The 21,880-nt window shown below is 45.4% G+C and overlaps 1 protein-coding gene across 2 annotated transcripts in view; it reads right to left on the minus strand.

Moving 5' to 3' along the window:
- Nucleotides 1-18,291, minus strand: part of ADCY8 (adenylate cyclase 8) — a 437,831-nt gene extending 419,540 nt beyond the window's left edge. For both annotated transcript variants that reach the window (XM_077493354.1, XM_077493353.1), the window contains exon 1: nt 16,469-18,291. In XM_077493354.1, coding sequence (XP_077349480.1) covers nt 16,469-17,389 — 921 coding nt within the window. In that variant the 5' untranslated portion in view covers nt 17,390-18,291. The remainder of the gene's footprint in view (nt 1-16,468) is intronic.
- Nucleotides 18,292-21,880: the final 3,589 nt, after the last annotated feature.

Consider the following 21,880-nt stretch of genomic DNA (forward strand, 5'->3'; position numbering starts at 1 on the left):
ACGTCCCTCCATAATTGATGAGAAGACGAGATGAAAACTGGTCAGGGAGAGGCCTACAGCAACATTAAAGGAGCTACAGGAATATCTGGCAAGTACTGGCTGTGTGGTACATGTGACAACAATCTCCCGTATTCTTCATATGTCTGGGCTATGGGGTAGAGTGACAAGACGGAAGCCTTTTCTTACGAAGAAAAACATCCAAGCCCGGTTAAATTTTGCAAAAACCCATCTGAAGTCCCCCATAAGCATGTGGGAAAATGGGTTATGGTCTGATAAAACCAAGGTTTAACTTTTTTGGCCATAATTCCATCACCAAAAGAACACCATACCCACCGTGAAGCATGGTGGTGGCAGCATTATGTTTTAGGGCCGTTTTTCTTCAGCTGGAACAGGAGCCTTAGTCAAGGTAGAGGGAATTATGAACAGTTCCAAATACCAGTCAATATTGGCACAAAACCTTCAGGCTTCTGCTGGAAAGCTGAACATGAAGGGGAACTTCATCTTTCAGCATGACAATGACACAAAGCATACATCTAAATCAATAAAGGAACGGCTTTACCAGAAGAAGATTAAAGTTTTGGAATGGCCCAGCCACAGCCCAGACCTGAATCCAATTGAAAATCTGTGGGGTGATCTGAAGAGGGCTGTGCATAGGACAGTGATGACGAACCTTGGCACCCCAGATGTTTAGGAACTACATTTCCCATGATGCTCCTGCACTCTGAAGTGTAGTTGAGCATCATGAGAATTCATGGGAAATGTAGTTTCAAAACATCTGGAGTGCCAAGGTTCGCCATCACTGGCATAGGAGATGCCCCTCGCAATCTGACAGATTTGGAGTGTTTTTGCAAAGAAGAGTGGGCAAATATTGCCAAGTCAAGATGTGCCATGCTGATAGACTCTTGCCCAAAAAGCCTGAGTGCTGGAATAAAATCAAAAGGTGCCTTCAACAAAGTATTAGTTTAAGGGTGTGCACACTTATGCAACCATATTAATTTTACTTCCTTTCACCTGAAAGATTTCAGTTTGTTGTTCAACTGAATTGTACAGTTTATGGGTCACATTACAGGTGGAAAAAGTTCTGAAATGATTTATCTTTGTTTTATTTTTTCACATCACAGAAACCGGACATTTTAAAGCGGAGGTCCACCCTAAAGTGGACCTTCCGCTCATCGGAACCCTCCCCCCCTCCGGCGCCACAATTGGCACCTTTCAGGGGGGAGGGGGGTGCAGGTACCTGTACAGTACAGGTATCTGCACCCACTTCCTGGATAGCTCTCTGCGGAAAGGGGCGTAGATTACGCCCCTTTCCGAAAGTCCCCCGCTGCCTGCTGGGAAACACACAGATCCCAGAGGCAGCAGGTCCATCCTTATTGCGCAGCGCGACTCGCGCATGCGCAGTAGGGAACCGGGAAATGAAGCAGAAAGGCTCCACTTCCTGATTCCCATACCCAAGATGGCGGCGGCAGCACCCGAGAGACGATCGAGAGATCGGCTTCGGGTGCCAACATCGCGGGCGCGCTGGACAGGTAAGTGTCACTATTTTAAAAGTCAGCAGCTGCAGTATTTGTAGCTGCTGGCTTTTAAAAAAAAAAAAAAAAAAAAACGCGGAGTCCCGGCGGACTCCCGCTTTAAAGGGATTGTAGACTTTTTTTATCCACTGTATAATAAAAATAATAGCGTGTTGAAGTATTGAAGCCAGAGACAGCCCGGCACCTACGATTTTTTAGAAGGTAACCACACTAACCATACCCCCCCAATATTTCTCTTGGAATAGATATCCCTTAGAAATTGCGTTTGATTGGTAATTGAATATCGTGGACTTTTCATGATTCATTCTGCCATGAAATATATGCATCATTCAGTGCTTTCCTATAACCACTAATGGTTTAATCAGCTGTATAATGGAGCGACAGTAAGAGCGCGTATTATGTTTTATCAGAGAGAGCACAATGCATCAAGAATTTCATTCAGCTGAGTGTTCAGTCTCATTCACAAAATTGGAAGGGAATTACTAGTCACTGCAAGGAGCGATGATGGTTTTTTGACAAATGTTTTTTTTAATACTACTAGCATTATATGTTTTCTATTCCAGAAAAAATAAATAAAAAAAAACATCTCTAGGTAAACTTCCCTGGGTGGTGCATTCATAAAAAAATTTGCATAGCTGTCCTACCAATCGAAACTGCATATTATTTGTTCTGTGTGAATGGGGAAAAATGTTATGTTCTCATGCTAAATTCTCTGCAGATCAAATGTGTGAGTGGGGTAAATACTGCATTACGGCCACTAGATGGTGCTAATTGTCATACTCAATAAGTAGGCTCCATAGCTCCATCTACAGGACAGAACTAATTTGCATGCAGTTTCAACACTCAAACAGCTATACAATTTTTTTTTTAAGAACTATACACAGTATCTGGGCGGCCCAGTGGTGCAGTGGTTAGCACTCTCGCCTAGCAGTAAAGAGGGTTGCTGGTTCAAATCCCAACCACGACACTACCTGCCTAGAGTTTGCATGTTCTCCCTGTGCCTGCATGGGTTTCCTCCCACACTCCAAAGACATGCAGGTAGGTAAATTGGCCCTAGTATATGAATGGGGACCTTGGATTGTGGGCTCCTTGAGGGTAGGGACCGATGTGAGTGTGCAACGTACAGGCATAAGGACAATTGTAGACACTCACTCAGGTTGAACTGGATGGACTGGTGTCTTTATCCAACCGTGCTAACTATGTAATCTCACAAAAGTGAGTATACTCCTCACATTTTTGTAAATATTTTATTATATCTTTTTCATGCGACAACACTGAAGAAATGACACTTTGCTACAATGTAAAATAGTGAGTGTACAGCTTGTATAACAGTGTAAATTTGCTGTCCCCTCAAAATAACTCAACACACAGCCATTAATGTCTAAACCGCTGGTAACAAAAGTGAGTACACCCCTAAGTGAAAATGTCCAAATGAGTCCCAATTAGCCATTTTCCCTCCCCGGTGTCATGTGACTCGTTAGTGCTCCCACTCTCTCATAGTGGTCACTGGAAGTGGCACCTCATGGCAAAGGACTCTCTGAAAAAATAATTGTTGCTCTACATAAAGATGGTCTAGGCTATAAGAAGATTGGCAAGACCCTGAAACTGAGCTGCAGCATGGTGGCCAAGACCACAGTGGTTTAACAGAACAGATTCCTCTCAGAACAGGCCTCGCCATGGTCGACCAAAGAAGTTGAGTGCACATGCTCAGCTTCATATCCAGAGGTTGTCTATGGGAAATAGATGTATGAGTGCTGCCAGCATTGCTGCAGAGGTTGAAGGGGTGGAGGGTCACCCTGTCAGTGCTCAGACCATACGCCTCACACTGCATCAAATTGGTCTGCATGGCGGTTGCCTCAGAAGGAAGCCTCTTCTAAAGATGATGCACAAGAAAGCCTGCAAACAGTTTGCTGAAGACAAGCAGACTACGGACATGGATTACTGGAACCATGTCCTGTGGTCTGATAAGTCCAATATAAACATATTTGGTTCAGATGGTGTCAACCGTGTGTGGCGGCAACCAGGTGAGGAGTACAAAGACAAGTGTGTCTTGCCTACAGTCAAGCATGGTGGTGGGAGCGTCATGGTCTGGGGCTGCATGAGATACTGAAGCAGAGCATGATCCCCTCCCTTCGGAGACTGGGCCGCAGGGCAATATTCCAACATGATGACACGCCTCCAAGATGACCGCTGCCTTGCTAAAGAAGCTGAGGGTAAAGGTGATGGACTTGCCAAGCATGTCTCCAGACCTAAACCCTATTGAGCATCTGTGGGGCATCCTCAAACAGAAAGTCTCTAACATCCACCAGCTCCGTGATGTCGTCATGGAGGAGTGGAAGAGGACTACAGTGGCAACCTGGGAAGCTCTGGTGAACTCCATGCCCAAGAAGGTTAAGGTAGTGCTGGGATATAATGGTGGCCACACAAAATATTGACACTTTGGGCCCAATTTGGACATTTTCACTTAGGGGTGTACTCACTTTTGTTGCCAGCAGTTTAGACATTAATGGCTGTGTGTTGAATTATTTTGAGGGGAAATTTACACTGTTATACAAGCTGTACACTCACTACTTTACATTGTAGCAAAGTGTCATTTCTTCAGTGTTGTCACATGAAAAGATAGAATAAAATATTTACAAAAATCTGAGGGGTGTACTCACTTTTGTGAGATACTGTAACTAATTGTCCAAAAGCTTTTGGACACCCCTTCAAATGATTAAGTTTAGGTGTTTCCAGTCAAGGGTATCATTAATGCTGCCACATAAAAACGCATTTTAGACAATGGTGCTCTGTAAATCTGTAAAAAATGGTGCTCATCCAGCCGTTCCGTTTGGGGAAGACCCTTTTCTGTTCTACCATGACTGCACCCCTGTGCATAAAGACAGCTCCATAAAGATATGATTTGCTGAATTTGGCGTGGAAGGACTAGGGTGGCCTGCACAAAGCCCTGACCTCTACCCTAATCAACACCCCTGGGAGCCAGGTTTTGGGACACCAACTTCACACCAGGTCTTATTATCCAACATTTGACCTCACAAATGGTCAAATACTGCTTCTTGACAAAATGAGCACAAATTCCCACAGACACACCCTAAAATCTTGTGAAAAACCTTCCCTGAAGAGTGGTGGCTACTATAGCTGCAAAGGTGGGACCATCTCATACACTGAAGACATTAATGACCATGGATTTGGAAAGGCATGTCCAATAAACTCATATAGATTTGGTGTGGAGGAAATGGAGTGGTCAGCACTGAGCCTTGACCTCAACCCTACTGAACACCTTTGGGAGGATTTAGAATAACAGCTACATGACAGACATCAGTAAATGATGAACTTTTGGCTGAATGGAAACAAATTCCCACAAACCCAGAAGAGTGGAGGCTACTATAATTGCAAAGGTATGAGCAACTAATATTGTACATATTACTGACCATAGTTTCGGAATGGCACGTCAAACAAACTCAAATAGGTTTGGTGTGTAGCAATTCAAGTGGTCTGCACAGATCCCTGACATCAACCCTACTAACACATTTGGAATGTATTGGGACACCAACTTCACACCCGGTCTTATCATCCAACATCAGTACTTGACCTCACAAATGGGTCTTCTTGCCAGAATGGGCACAAGTTCCCACAGACACACTCTAAAGTCATGTGAAAAGCCTTCCCTAGGGAGTGGAGGATGCTATAGCTGCGAAGGTGGGACCAATTCATACACTGAACACTTTAATTACCATGGATTTGGGATGGCATGTCCAACAAACTCATATAGCTTTGGTGTGGAGGAACTGGAGTGGTCTGCACTGAGTCTTGACTTCAACCCTACTGGACACCTTTGGGAGGAACTGGAATACCAGCTATGTGGCAGGTCTTTTCATCCAACATCAGTAACTGACTTCACAAATGAACCTTTGGCCTAATGGGCACAAATTCCCACAGATACAATGCAATTATTTTGCCCATGGGACTTTAAAGTGGTTGTAAACCCTTACAAACCACTTTGACCTACAGGTAAGCCTAGATTAAGGCTTACCTGTAGGTCCAAGAAATATCTCCTAAACCTACACGGTTTAGGAGATATTTACTAAAAGAAATTCACCTCTTTCTACGACGCATGTGCCGTAGACAGCGGCGTGCAGGCGCACTATCGCCATTAGCAGCATGCCACTGCTAACCGCGATATGCTGTTAGTGATGGCTCCTGTGCACATGCGCGGGAGCGACGTCATCGCTGCTCCGGCGATGTGAGTGGCCGGAGCAGCGATACCCGTAAGAAGATGGACGCTCCGGACTACAGGGGACAGCGGTGACATCGCTGGCTCCTGTGTCAGGTAAGTGACACATAATGGGCTACTATGCAATGCATAGTAGTCCATTATGCTTTACCTTTGCAGGGAGACAAAGAAGAAGTAAACCCATCAGGGTTTACTTCCTCTTTAATACAACTCAGCTTTCTTTTTTTTTTTTCCTTTTCTCCCTCACTTTTATTTTCAAATTATTTATAACATTATGAACCTTAATTCAGCTATCTTTGATGCACATATCTTTAAAGAGAATATATTCGGCACTTGTTCTCTTTCTATGCTTGGTGCTCAGGGCCGTTTTTAAGGCAGGGCAAAAGGGGCAGCTGCCATGGGCCCTGTCATTGTTGTGGGGCCCAAAGCAGCTGCCTCATACTTGCCAACTATCCTGGTTTAAATTCCCTCAACCCTTGAGGTTTTAGTCCTGTGCTGTGTCCTGATATCTCAGTGTGAAGTGCTGCTACTAATGCTGCCCAGCTCTGCCCTATTGTTGTGTACAGATGACTCACCTGCAGACCCTGTGTTTACATGCCAATTACCGCCATTCATATGTAAATAGCAACGAAATTACGTCATCACATTCTGAATGATCGGATTTTTCAACAACTTTGTCCGACCGTGTGTATGCAACAGTTTCGGACACAATCCAACGGACAAAATCTGACGGATTTGGTTGTCGAAATCTCCGACCGTGTGTACAGGGGCATAGTGCGTATGGGGCTTGATATAGGTTTGGTCTGAGGAACTGGAAAAGTCCTCAACCCTGCTCAGCACCCTTGGGATGAATTGGAACACTGTCTACACGCCAGATCTTCCCATTCAAAACAAACCTCACAAATGTTCTTTTGCCTCAATGGGCCCAAATTCCAAAAGACGCACTCCAAAATCTCATGGAAAGCCTTCCTAGGCAAGTGGAGTATGTTATAGGGACAAGGAGGAGGAGGAGAGGAAGAGAATCAACTTCACAATAATGCCCATTTGGATTGAGATAGCCAGCAAACTCATATTGGTGAGATGATCAGCTGTGGGCAAGTGGTGGGCAAAAGAAGTGTTCACAATTTTGGGGGGATTTTAAAGAGAATCTGTCACTGTACACAAGCACACCACAACCACTTATACCAATACCAAACTTCCTCTCCATCCATGAAAACACTACCCTGTATAAGCTCTGTGTTGTATGTCATTTAAGGGAATGATCTTCTACCTTCCCCCACAAACGTGGTTGAGCCGCACAGGTCCAAGCAACCTGGTATGAAGGGGAGAAGGTCATATTCTTCACCAAACCCAGAAGTACCGGTATTTCTCAGAGAACAGCGAGGCATGGGAGCATCCTATCAAGAGGATTCCTTTTTAATGAGCTAGCCAACAATTCATTTAAAGCTGAACTCCTCTCCTGTACTGAAATTGCTCTCCTCGATTACTACGTAGAGGGTTCTTTACTGTAAGAGCAGCAAGGATGTGGAATTCCCTTCCACAGGCGGTGGTCTCATCAATAGTTTCAATAAACTATAAGCCCTTGTACACAGGGTCGGAGATTCCGACGGAATGTGTCCGATCGGAGCGTTTTGTCGGATAGTCCGACTGTGTGTGGTCTGCATCGGACTGTTTCCGTCGGAATATCTGTCGGACCAAATTTTCCAACTTGCCGGAAATATTTTCCGACAAAATGCTCCGATCGGACATACTCCGATCATGTGTAGAGAATTCCGATCGGACAAAGTGCCACACATGCTCAGATCAAATTCCTACATCAAAGCTATTGGCTACTAGCGTGAACGTAGTCCCATCGTAACGAAAAAACGTCATCACGTTCTGAATGATCGGATTTTCCGACAACTTCGTCTGACCGTGTGTATATAACAGTTTCGGACAAAATCCGACGGATTTAGTTGTCGGAATCTCCGACCGCGTGTACAGGGGCTAAGCACCTGACCGACCGCAACATACAGGGATATACAATGTAATACTGACATATAATCACATACATAGGTCGGACTTGATGGACTTGTGTCTTTTTTCGACCTCACCTACTATTTAACTATCTACGTATGTAACTATGATTTGACTGTACTCTGTGAGCTTCTCACAGTGTGCATTAAAATCTCAGAAAAAAAGCCTGCCTTATTTCCTGCTTGCAGCATTGCTCTTCAGAGAGCATTACTAGCGTGGATGAGCCCTAATGGTCGGTGTCAATGGGCTTCAGGCTTGTGTTGATGGCATCAGTTTGATAAGCTTCTGAGATCATTCAGAATTCACTGACAGGTGTGGGTTTTGTATTACCCAAGACTTGTACAGGAATGCTAAACCCGCTTGAAGTGAACAAATGCCAGCGACACAAGAACCTATACTATTATAACCTTTACAGATCGGATTTCCAATTCTCACACCTGATCTGGTAACTCACACTGGCTATTCAGTATAATTAAGATCAGGGCCTGCACAAGAGGAAACCCTCTCTCCCTGCCACAGTGCTGCACACACACACTGTCACTGTCAGCGCTATGCCCCTCTCTCACTCTCCCCTTATCAGTCCTGACTCCAGGCGGGTCCCCATTAGTATTGTTAACCATTTCTTTTAGTAAAGAGACAGATTCCATTATGCTTCAATGGGGGCCACTGGTCTTCTATACTAAGGGTCCATTCACAGCAGATGCGTGGCATGGGTTGATCAACACATGCCAGGGCATATACATTGTAAAAGCAATGTATTTCAATAAGAGCAGTTCATACCACTGTGCTGCACTGATGTGCAAAAAAAAAGCAGAAAAGGCCCTACACCAAATGTAAGTGCACCGCAACACGAATAAATCCAGGCTTCAAAACAGTCCATTCAATTTTCCCATTACATATAAAGTGACATTTTAAAAAGCACAGTAGTGCAATTTAAAGTGGTTGTAAAGGCTGAAGGTGTTCTATGTGACATCAGCGCCCTAGCATGCACTGGTCGATGATGTCATGGGAGGGCGATGCCACCAGGTGACGTCCCCAGGTGGCTCCGCCTCTTAGCTATTTAAGAACTGTCAAATGGCAAAGCAGGTAAATAGAAGGGAAACTTTAGTGCAAGCGGTTTATTTTTTGGGGGGTTCGGCGGTGTGGCAGGCGGTGTGATTGATAATGGATCTACATCGGGGAGGACATTGTTTTTTATTTTTTGATAAAGGAATTTTCAAAAACTGGTGTAGTGTCTTTATTCACACTTTTTGGGTGAATGGGTAGGATACTCATTCACATGGGGGGGGGGGGGGGGAATCTGGGGGCTTTGAGATTCCAATGAGACCCCCCCAACCACCGGCCAGGGTTGTGGGGAAGAGGCCCTTGTCCCCCATCAACATGGGCAAAAGGCGCTTTGGAGCGGGGGCGGGGGGCAAAGCATGTTGAGGGCATATGGCCTGGTATGGTTAGGGGGTGGGCTTGTCATCTCTCTTTCCTGATCTTCATGTTTGGAAAAGGATCTGGTATGGGGTTTTTTGGAGGGACCCAAATGGATTGGGGTGGAATTTTATGCCTATTTTTTATGTTGTGGGCAATGCTTGTTTTTCCTGCAGCAGTCAGCGGGGAAGCCTGCTGACAGCAGGTGACTCATCATTTGTCAAAGTGGTTGTACACCCTATACAGCCACTTTTACCTACAGGTAAGCCTATACTAAGGTTTACCTGTAGGTGCTTGAAATATCTCCTAAACCGCCACGTTTTAGGAGATATTTAGAAAAAAGCCGAGCACCGTTGACTACGGAGCATGCGCCAAAGTCTACGGCGCATGCGCTGATGTCTATGGCGCATGCACACTTTATAAAAGGGCACATCGTGCCCTTTAGAAAGGGCACTTTAGAAAGGGCTCCCAAACGCATTCCAGACATCATGGCCAGTCACAGAGCCGGAGTTCGCGGCCACGGAAAGGAAGAGTGGTTGAAGATGGACACTCGCTGCTAGTGGGGACAGCAGTGACATCGCAGGCTTCGGTTTCAGGTAAGCGACACATAATGGGCTACTATGTGAATCTAGGGTACAGAGAAGTCCTCTTGAAAAAATGCTCCCCATGCCTCACTGTTCTCGGAGAAATAACCGGTACTTCTGGGTTTGGTGAAAAATATGACCTTCTCCCCTTTCTACCAAGTTGCTTGGGCCTGTGCCGCTCAACCACTGGCATGGGGGGAAGGGAGAAGATCATTCCCTTTGGTAAGTTGCAATATATTTACATTTTAGGTTTAATATCGCTCTAATATGTATTTGAGATGAAGGATGTATCTAAATGAGAGCCAACACAAGCAAGCAACATGCATCGCATTTTATTTTAATACTCCGAGCTGCTGAAGTCAATTTACAATTTGAAGGTCCAATTTGTGAACCATTAATATAACGAAAGGACAATATCCATGTAATATGAATGTATGATGATTGAAGACGCAAGGACTGAGTGATGTCAGCTAAACCGTTCATTGACAACTCTCAGAGAAAATCTCTTGGCCATTAATCCTACATTTACCAGAAGAGCCGTACTCTATAATTATGTCACAGATAATCTTCATGTATGCTTAGCATGTCATTTGCCAGTACAAATCTTTTAATCATATCCACCGTTTTACGATGCGTGGAGTGTTTAGACATCAAATCTCCACGTGCACCACTAGAAGTAAAACTTGAAGTGTAAGTTAATCTCATTAAAGCCTCAAAGTTGGCTTAAGCCAAGGCTGGGCACCATTCTGGGGAATCAGTAGTCACCGCACGGTCAGCCGCTTGCAAGGCATGCTGGGACTCGTGGTTCTTATGTGGCTACAGCCTCCCTACAGCCCAACACTATTCTTACATTGCCCCCCCCCCCCCCCACCGCCAACCTGACAGTTTACTAAGCTTCAGGTATTCTTTCAGAAAAGGAAGGGGCTGGCAAATATGACTTAATTACAGGACCCTCAGTTCACTCTCCATTCTGAAGGGTCCTATTGTGTGCTTGCAGCTGCCAGTGGGAAGGAGAGGAGGGTCCCCCTGCTGGCCCGGGCCCTGTACAGGAGGAACCCCCTTATTAAAAGCCCGGCCCCCCACCTCTGCCTACCCTGTACAAAAAAGTTTTTTTTAATACTTACCTTCTTTTCAGTCCAGTCTGGTGACGTTATTCTGCAGCTTCATATTGCCTGTGTTAATGAGTGGTGGCTGCAGGGGAGAGGAAGGAGCGCCAACACCCCCTGGACTATGGGAGACTATGGGTGACATCACGGGTAACAAAAATGTAAGCATACAGTTTGGTCACATGACCCTGCAGCTCCAGCTCCCCGCCTGGACTATGGGAGACTATGGGTGACATCATGGGTAACAAAAATGTAAGTATACAGTTTGGTCACATGACCCTGCAGCTCCAGCTCCCCGGTGTCAGTTAGTGGTGGCTGCAGGGGAGAGGAAGGCACGCCGACAACGACTGGATTATGGGAGCCTAAGGGTGACATCACGGGTAACAAAAATGCAGTATACAGCCCGGTTATGTGATTCTGCAGCTCCATATTCCCTGTGTCAGTGAGTGGCGGCTGCAGGGGAGAGGAAGGAGCGTCAACAACGCCTTGACTATGGGCGCCTATGGGTGATATTATGGGTAACAAAAATTTAAGTATACAGCTCGGCCACCTGACCCTGCAGCTCCGGCTCCCCTGTGTCATGGAACGCTCAACAACAGCTGGGAATTCTGATAGCAGTGACGTCACCCATAGGCTCTAAGGACCCAGCCGCTGTCTGTGCTTCATCCTCTCCCCTGCAGCCGCCACTCACTAACACAGGGGAGCTGGAGCTGCAGGATCATGTTACTGTACAGGAGCAGGCTGAATTTATTTATTTTTTTGCATTTTTGCACCTTAAGTGCCATACTGGAGCTTCTTTGGGACAGGATCATGCAATTTTGACTACTTTGTCATGCAACTTTTAAAAAAGCGTCTAAAAAAAACACAAAAAAACCTTGCTAAATACCCAGATGAAATGCATATATGGGAGGTGTTTTATGTGCCTAATGAATTTGTATTTCTGTCCATCCAGTCCTGAGAATTACACAGCTCTGCCACACATCACAGATATGACTGGTAGGGGGAAAGACCTGATTTTTCTCTGCTGCAGTTAAGTGACACTTACCCTTCCCCCAACCTGTTACATAATAAGTCAGGTTGAAAAAAGACAAAGTTCAACCAATAAAAAGGGGGAAATCTAATATACACAATCCTATACCCATAGTTGATCCAGAGGAAGGCAAAAAACTCCATTAAAGCATGATCCAATTTTCACCAGCAGGGGAAAAAAATCCTTCCTGATCCCCCGAGAGGCAATCGAATATTCCCTGGATCAACTTTACTTATAAATGTTGGTATTCAGTTATATTATGTACATTTAGGAAAGAATCCAGGACATATTTTTTTCATGCAATTTACTGAGCTGGGCAGGACCAGCTCTTGAGGGAGTCTATTCCACATTCCTGGACTGCACATGAAAAAGGAGAAGACACTCATCTCCCTGTCGCTCTGCTCTCTCCTCCTATCAGCATGCTCCTTGCACTGCAACACAACTGATTGTCTCTTTTCGCTGCTTTTCCATCCCCCAGTCTGAGCTCAACTGCACGGGGGGGGGGGGGGGGGGGTCACATGCGGTGGATACCAAGACCAATTCAGGCACTGGAGTGACTGGGAGACGGAGCGTGTGAGACACAAATGGATGATAATTTGGATCAGTCAGGGAAGATAAAAGATGTTTTGTCGATCTTTTGGGGCTTGTGCATCACATAGAAACCAGATTTGCTATTTGCTTAGAAGCCTTTAAAGCAGGGGGTCTCAAACTGACGGCCCTCCAGCTGTCGCAAAACTACAAGTCCCATGAGGCATCGCAAGGCTGACGATTACAAGCATGACTCCCAAAGGCAGACGCATGATGGGACTTGTAGTTCCGCAACAGCTGGAGGGGCCACCAGTTTAAGTTTAAAACAGAAATGAAACATTTGTGTATCGATATAAAGATCACTATAAATACCTTTTTCTTTTTTTACTCCTTTTCTATAAGTGATCACATACCCTCTCTTCTTAGCTGCATAAGAGCTGAGGGAGGAGAAACAGCAGGATACTGGTCTTCCCAGTAAATGGCAAGGGAGGGGGAGGGTGTCAGGACAAGTATGATCCTTGGAGATGAGGCTGAATTCCTAGCATAGCTAGAGAACTGACCACAATGAGCTCTCATGCCTAGCGCGGTGAGTTTTTTTGATAGGAAAGCAGAGGGACTGGGCAGGATCGCCATGTATTTCACATAAAGGAAGCAATACAAAGAGAACAGGAGACTTTCTCATACAAGTACATGGTACAGAAGGCACATATCAGGAATATGAAATTTTGGGTTGACATGTTCTTTAAAGAGGTTGTAAACCCTTTACAACCACTTTTTGCTACAGGTAACCTGTACCTACCCCGGATACCTCCTGAACCTGCACAGTTTAGGAGATATCCCCTGTATCTGGATGTGCCGACATCATCGGCACATGCGCACTGAAGCAACGGCACGTATGTGCCGTTGCTTCAGTTAGTGTGCCGTTACTGGCGGCTCCCACGCCCATGCGTGGGAGTGACATCACAGCTCCAGCCAATCACAGCGCTGAACCCCTCGATTCCCAGAAATAACTCTGGGAGTGGTGTTGTCAGCCAGAGGGGGGTACGAGAACCACTGGGGGGGCTTCGATCTAAGGCAAGTAATTCATAATGAGCTAGTATGCTATGCATACTAGCTCATTATTCCTTTGTCTTGCAGGGTTTTTTTTGTTTTTGTTTTTTCTCTAAGGTTGACAACTGGATACTTTAATTGTACTTTAAATTGACGTATATTGGGAAATGTTTATCAGTGGTGAGAGTGATAGTAACCAGTAGAGGGAGCCAAAAGAATCATTATTTTAATTGTTCCGAGCTGAACATTCAGAACCAGAAGCCGCGGACAGCTCCCATCCCTCTCGGAGACACAGTGCAGATTTCATAGCAATAGGTCTTCTCATTGGCTTTTGAGTACTCTAAAAGCTGGATACACCCTATGCAATTTTCTTTAGAGTTACCAAAACCATATAATATGAGGTCAAACCTAAACTCTTCCAATCTGTATGCAATCAGGCAGGCCCTTGCACTACATAGTTGAATGTAAATCTAAAAAGGAAATCAAAACAACAAAAGTTGTATAGTGTGTATCCAGCTTAAGGGAACGTTATGGGTTGCACATATGTATTAAAATGCTCTTTTCTTTGACTATATTTGATATAAGTTTCCATTTAGATTGCAAGCTCCCCTGGGCAGGACACTCCTAGCCTGTATTGAATTGTAACTGTACTGTCTCCCTTTATTTTATAAAGCACTATAAAATCCTGTATATTATTATTATTATTATTATTAATATAAAAAAGAAAAAGAGACCCCGTAGCTACTGGGGGGGGGAAAGGGGGTTACTCTGGAAATTATATATATATATATATATATATAGCCCAAGGGTGCACAATCTGAATATCAATATTAAACAATCTATTAAAAATGTTTTAATCATATAGATAAAGGGGGGGAATATATTAAAACTATATACATACATATAAACACACACACACACACACACACACACACTATATATATATATATATATATATATATATATATATATATATATATATATATATATATATTCTATAATAATAATAATACAATCCCTATATTATGGATATCACTGCCCATTAACCTTATAGTGCTTCCATGTTTTAAAGGACACAACCTTCTGTACAAGGAGTGACCATGATCCAACATTCGAAGAAAGCAGACTACCAGATCTTACAGGAGGACGACCTTGTAATGAACTTTGAGCTTCCAAATTGGTACAAGAAAGAAAAAAAAAAAAACTTCATATGTAGAAAATAACCAATTTTCCTGTTTGAACTGAAATTGACACATGAATCAATAACATGTAATTGAAAAAAATATATATTTATTGTGATTTCTTCAATATCACAAAAACAATTACAGAAAATAGAAGATGATACCACCATACCCTAAACCAGTCATTGGCACCCTGTAGAGAAAGATTTGTCTCTTAGGGTCCTTATCTATTGCCTGGGGTAAAGATACATTTATATTTGTGTTGAGATTATAAAAAATAAAAATAAAAAATACAATTTGTCCAATTTTACATGCCGATACCTTGATTCATTGACAGTTTATAAACAATGAAGAGCTTGTTCCTTTTACTTGGATCTCATACATTTCCCAGCCCATTGACAGTCTTACGACTAACATTATTCTTGGTCGCTCCGTATACACTCCAATATACGCTCTAATATATGATTATTGCTACTGATGCTCTAATGAGTTGAGTTTTTTTAGACACCGGGTAGGCTAGAGTTGGTTTAGTATCATTGAAGATGGCATCTGATAGTTCTAAATGAGAACTTTTTATGCCTTAGATTCAATTTCAGAAAAGGATTGTGTTGAAAAAAAAAAAACAAGGACCAAGTGCCCATTATATGAAGCTTTGTTGGATTAAATACACACTTCAATGTTTAACAAGACAACTGATGACACTGGGAAGTCATCTCCCTTGTCTGAAGGATTCTCATCACAGAGTGTTATGGGGGGGAAAAAAAAAGTGAAGAAGGGACCGGAGGAAATAGTAATTGAATTTTGCACATGGGAGACACAGAGGGGCATTGCAATCTCTGATGGATCTGGCACTGACCTAGTGAAGGACAAGACCCTTCAACAATGCTTTATGTTCCTGGGCTTTGGAGGAATTTTTCCTTATCTCTTCCAGACAATGGTCTACAGATCTCCTCGACGTGCCTGGATCTATGAAACACACAATGACTTGGTAATATGTTCATTGTGTAGACGCCCTCTGCTTGAACTATTTAAAACACCCCATCTGTTGGCAGGTCTCGGAAAAGGAAGTAATGAGAAAGGACAAATGTTTCTACAAAATAACGGTCATTGCTTAGGATTGGTGCATACCAGGGAATGTCTACACAATGTATAAACATGCACACTTGAGCAAACACAAGCATGCATGTTCATGCACAAATAACTGATCGGGCAGACCTTCCTACGGCCATTTCAGTTTAACTGATTGGGTAGATCATCCTATGGCCATTTCAGTTCACCTGATCCATTTCAATTCAACTGATTGGACAGATCTTCCTACTGCCATTCCAGGTCAACTGATTGTGTAGACCTTCCTACTGCCATTTCAATTTAACTCATTGGGCAGATCTCTTATGATCATTTCAGTTCAACTGACTGGGCAGATCTTCCTACTGCCATTTCAGGTCAACTGATTGTGTAGACCTTCCTACTGCCATTTCAGGTCAACTGATTGTGTAGACCTTCCTACTGCCATTTCAGGTCAACTGATTGTGTAGACCTTCCTACTGCCATTTCAGGTCAACTGATTGTGTAGACCTTCCTACTGCCATTTCAGGTCAACTGATTGTGTAGACCTTCCTACTGCCATTTCAATTTAACTGATTGGGCAGATCTCTTACGACCATTTCAGTTCAACTGATTCGGCAGACCGTCCTAGGGCCATTTCAGTTCAACTAATTGTGCAGATGTTTCCATTTGCCCAAAGGGGGTAGAAACCAAAAATATCCATGCACCCAGCAGGCAACATACCTGATTTATGGAAGCCACTGCGAGCCTGGGAATTACCAACTGCATCCCAATTTGTAGAAGGGAAGTTACCAATCCAGCCAAGATAGCCCAGGTAAGTGATAATGGAAGCATGCTGTAGGTAGCAAAAAGAGTAAAGAGAACGTAGCCAATACCGTCCCCTAGAAGGCCATATCCTAGACCAGCTGCCAGGATTTGGGTCGCCATGGTCAACCACGTCACGACTCCACTGAACTGCAGATATGTGTAAGATGTTGTGTCCTTCCTGACAACTACTAAGGCACAGATCACCACCTCAATACCAGTGAAAAAGCCCAACAAGATGCCTTTGATCGGGTCCATGGGCGCAGAAGCCAACGTGAGATGAAGAATTAGTAAGGTAAGTTTGGTCAGCACATCCAAGATGTTCATCACCACTTCCGACTTGCGACGTTGACCTAGAAAATAGCGCTGATAGAGCCTTTCTAAGTCTCTAGACTTAAATGAGTTCCTTAGTGTCGGAAAGATGACCCCCCTATAGGTGTAGCCCCAGTTCAAAAAGAAATCAGAATTGCTGGGAGCGCAGTCTAAGTGAAGGAAGCCTAGGTCACTACTGGTCCTCTCGGGAAAGACTTTGGTGCCCCCATTGTTGTGCTTGTCCCCAACAGATACCTTTCCAAACTGTCTGGTGGCATTGTTGGCGTATGAATCCTCAGAAGAGAGGGTTTTAGCGCTACTTTGTTCGTTAATAAACCTTTGTTCAGTGATATGCCTCACTGCAGTCTGCCAAAGCAATCTCTTGGGTCTAGTGTTGCTGTTAATGGTCGGGGTCTTGTTGATGGTGTACAGTTCCTCGTTAGCACTGGAGCACCTCACCTCCGACAGTTCCATGGTCGATCTGTACAGCTCGTGTTGTCTTCGTCTTTGAAGTTTACTGAGAAACATCTGTGGTCATTTTATTAGCCAATCTCATTGGCTGCTTAAAAAAAAAAAAAAAGAAAAAAAGAAGGACTAGGCTAGGTGCTCTTTTGGCAAACGGCAATCAGTAGAACGGGTGACCTCCCGTCTTGACGTCTGTGATCCCGACGCGGCATCTTACAGATGAGATCTCGTCGTCCAGACATATTCGAAGACCGTGGTCCGAAAACTTATTCCAACGTCCAGACATATTTCGCTGACCGTGGTCCGAAATCTTATTCCGACATCCAGGGATGGACTTCCGAAGCCACATCAGGTCTTCCAAAGGACAATCTCAGAATCCAGCAGGAATGCCAACCTCTCATAGTCCATAAAATGAGGGCATGGCAAAGGTAGGCATGCATCTAGTAAAGGATGGACAGGACAAAGGCTGTCTAATAGCAGTTCATGGGGCTAATGACTACATCGACCTTGCATTTTATCTACAGCACCAAAAAAAAACCCCCAAGAAGGTATGAAGGTCTTGGCTAAGGTCATTAGGAAGGAGCAGGTGATGGGTGGAGAAGGTGTGAGTGGGGGGATCGGCCGATATTGGAGCATGCCAGTGCTGGGGAAGTTAGGACAGGGCAGGATCAAGGTCGGTGCTCTATGTACAAAGCTGCGATCCATAGAGCGGTGCGGTGACTTCCATCCTTCCCAGGTATGAACCGAACTTCTCCCCGTACAGGAATAATGATACCGCCGCTGGTGACCTCCTCCGGGGGGACCTCAGCCTGGACATCGGAACTTCACCCCTTCACTGACATGGAGCTAAACCCGACCGACCGACCGAGATAGAGGGAGAGAGAGCTCACCGTCCCCGGAGCGGGCTGTACGGAGCGCACGGTGAGAGCATTAGAGCCCCGTACAGAGGGGATTACACGAGTAAAGACCTGGCGGGGGGAGGAGGGGAGGCGGGGACTGCATGTCAGCTGACACCCGCTGACGTCACACCTCCTGTCTCTTACCTTCCCCGGTCCACATAGACAATGCACGGGGCGCCCGGTGTGTGCGGGCACCGGGGGGCGGGCATGGCCACGGCTGAATGGGCACTATATAGTGTGTGTGACACCATGGATGGGCACTGTGTGGAACCCTTGGATTGGCACTGTGACACCATGGATGGTCACTGTATGTGTGACACACTGGATGGGCACTGTGTGTGTGACACCATGGATGGGCACTGTGTATGACATCATAGATGGGCACTGTGTATGTGACACCATGGATGGGCACTGTGTGTGTGACATCATAGATGGGCACTGTATATGTGACACCATGGATGGATGGGCACTGTATGTGTGACACCATGGATTGGCACTGTGTGTGTGTGACACCATGGATTGGCACTGTGTGTGTCACACCACGGATGGGCACTGTGTATGTGAAACCATGGATGGGCACTGTGTGGAACCCTTGGATTGGCACTGTGAGTGTGACACCATGGATGGGCACTGTATGTGTGACACCATGGATGGTCACTGTATGTGTGACACTGGATGGGCGCTGTGTGTGTGACACCATGGGTGGGCACTGTGTGTGTGACATCATAGATGGGCACTGTATATGTGACACCATGGATGGGCACTGTATGTGTGACACCATGGATGGTCACTGTATGTGTGACACTGGATGGGCGCTGTGTGTGTGACACCATGGGTGGGCACTGTGTGTGTGACATCATAGATGGGCACTGTATATGTGACACCATGGATGGATGGGCACTCTATATGTGACACCATGGATGGATGGGCACTGTATGTGTGACACCATGGATTGGCACTGTGTGTGTGACACCATGGATGGGCACTGTGTGTGTGACACCACGGATGGGCACTGTGTATGTGACATCGTAAATGAGTACTGTGTATGTGACACCATGGATGGGCACTGTGTATGTGACACCATGGATGGGCACTGTGTGTGTGACACCATGGATGGGCACTGTGTGTGTGACACCATGGATGGGCACTGTGTGTGTGTGTAGCACTGACCCCCGAAGGAGCTGCTGAATTGATTTGGGCTTACCGTTACCTTCTTCACCTTGATTTACATCTAGGGGTTTCCCGTGGTAGATGCCCAGAAACTATAGAGATGACAGATCCGCTCAAAGGGATTTTTATTTGCAAAAACTTAGTTAAACAAAAGTCTCTCAGTATCGGATCAGAGGGTTTAGGTGGAAAGTCCAGGTACTCTTAGTGTCAAAGTCAGTATGAAGAAAGAACTCTCTTACTTTGAATAAATCCAGAGAATAGCCATTCACCGCTGGATCCTCACCCGAGTTGGATAGTCCTTCTCTCACCAGGCCTAGCAGCCAACAGGGTGCTTGAGTCAGGAACAAGTCTCTGCCACAGACTTTGTTATAGAACACGTGTAAGGAAAACTGGGAAACTTGTAGAACACTCGTGTGGTACCAGTATCTTGCAGCCAGTCCGGCAATACCGCACGAGATTGGATTCGCTTAGGTCCTTCAACTTTACCAGGCTCTTGCTGAGAAGCCAACCCCTTGTGTGGCCTTCTCCCGAAGAGTCCTCCCCTGGATAACTTTGAAGTTGCTGGTCCTCTCTACAACCTGAGATGGCACCGGACCACCTCCGAATCCTTCCTCCAGTTTCCTCATCTCGGGCTAGCCAGCCCCGAGACGCAAAGTCAGGTGGATCCGCACCCCAGGCCATGGAAGTGCTGGGGGCTGGTCAGGAGGACCATGTAGTCAGAACATCTGGACCAGAACCCCAAAACACGTGACATTCGCATCTTAAGTACCCTCTCCCAGAAAGCACAGCAAGAGTGACACTCCAACTGGGCGGGCTCTGAGAGAAAGTAATCCTAAAGCACCCAACCAGACTGTGTTTCCATACCTGCCAGAAGTGACAGCGCCCCCTATGGCCAGGCCGAACATCCTTTAGTCTAGTCAGACTGATGCTGAGGTCAAAATTTGAAGTAATTAAACCCAAACCAAACTGCGGTTTAGGTGGAACATTAAATTTAAAAAACACATAGCGTCTGCTCTTCAGGAGCCGGCGCTACATGTGATACCATGGATGGGCACTGTGTATGTGACACCATGGATTGGCACTGTGTGTGTGACACCATGGATTGGCACTGTGTGGAACACCATGGATGGGCACTGCGTGGGACACCATGGATTGTCACTGTGTATGTAACACCATGGATGGGCACTGTGTGGGACACCATGGATTGGCACTGTGTGTGACACCATGGATTGGCACTGTGTGGGACACCATGTGGATGGGCACTGTGTATGTGACACCATGGATTGGCACTGTGTATGTGACACCATGGATGGGCACTGTGTGTTACACCATGGATTGGCACTGTGTATGTGAAACCATGGATGGGCACTGCGTGGGACACCATGGATGGGCACTGCGTGGGACACCATGGATTGTCACTGTGTATGTGACACCATGGATGGGCACTGTGTGTGACACCATGGATTGGCACTGTGTGTGACACCATGGATTGGCACTGTGTGTGACACCATGGATGGGCACTGTGTGGGACACCATGGATGGGCACTGCATGGGACACCATGGATTGTTACTGTGTATGTGACACCATGGATGGGCACTGTGTGGGACACCATGGATGGGAACTGTGTGGGACACCATGGATGGGCACTGTGTATGTGAAACCATGGATGGGCACTGTGTGAGACACCATGGATGGGCACTGTGTGTTACACCATGGATGGGCACTGTGTATGTGACACAATGGATGGGCACTGTGTGGGACACCATGGATGGGCACTGTGTGGGACATCATGGATGGGCACTGTGTGGGACACAATGGATGGGCACTGTGTATGTGACACAATGGATGGGCACTGTGGGACACCATGGATGGTCACTGTATGTGGGACACCATGGATGGGCACTGTATGTGGGACACCATGGATGGGCACTGTATGTGGGACACGTTGGATGGGCACTGTATGTGGGACACCATGGATGGGCACTGTATGTGGGACACGTTGGTTGGGCACTGTATGTGGGACACCATGGATGGGCACTGTATGTGGGACACGTTGGTTGGGCACTGTATATACAGTGGCTAAAATAAGAATTTAACATGTCTTAATTTTTCTAGTTAAATATATTTTTAAAAGTGCTATGGACATGAAAAGTTCACCACACGTGGGTAACAAGCCATACAATCCACGCATACAAAGACACCAAAACAAATAAATTCAGAAATGAAAGTGATTGTTAAGTTAGAGTTTTTTTTTTATCTTAATGCATTCTATGCTTTTAGATAAAAAACCTTCTGTGTCCAACAGCCACCCTTATGCCCTGTACACACGGTTGGACTTTCCGACGGAAAATGTGCGATGTTGTTGGAAAATCCAATTGTGTGTGGGCTCCATCTGACTTTTTCCGTCAGAATTTCCGACACACAAAGTTTGAGAGCAGGATCTAAAATTTCCCAATTACAAAAAACAATAGTTTAAATTCCGAT

The sequence above is a fragment of the Lithobates pipiens genome, unplaced genomic scaffold (assembly GCF_037356315.1).
Source record: "Lithobates pipiens isolate NorthernLeopardFrog02 unplaced genomic scaffold, aLitPip1_a1.2 Scaffold_19, whole genome shotgun sequence".
Classification (NCBI taxonomy): domain Eukaryota; kingdom Metazoa; phylum Chordata; class Amphibia; order Anura; family Ranidae; genus Lithobates; species Lithobates pipiens.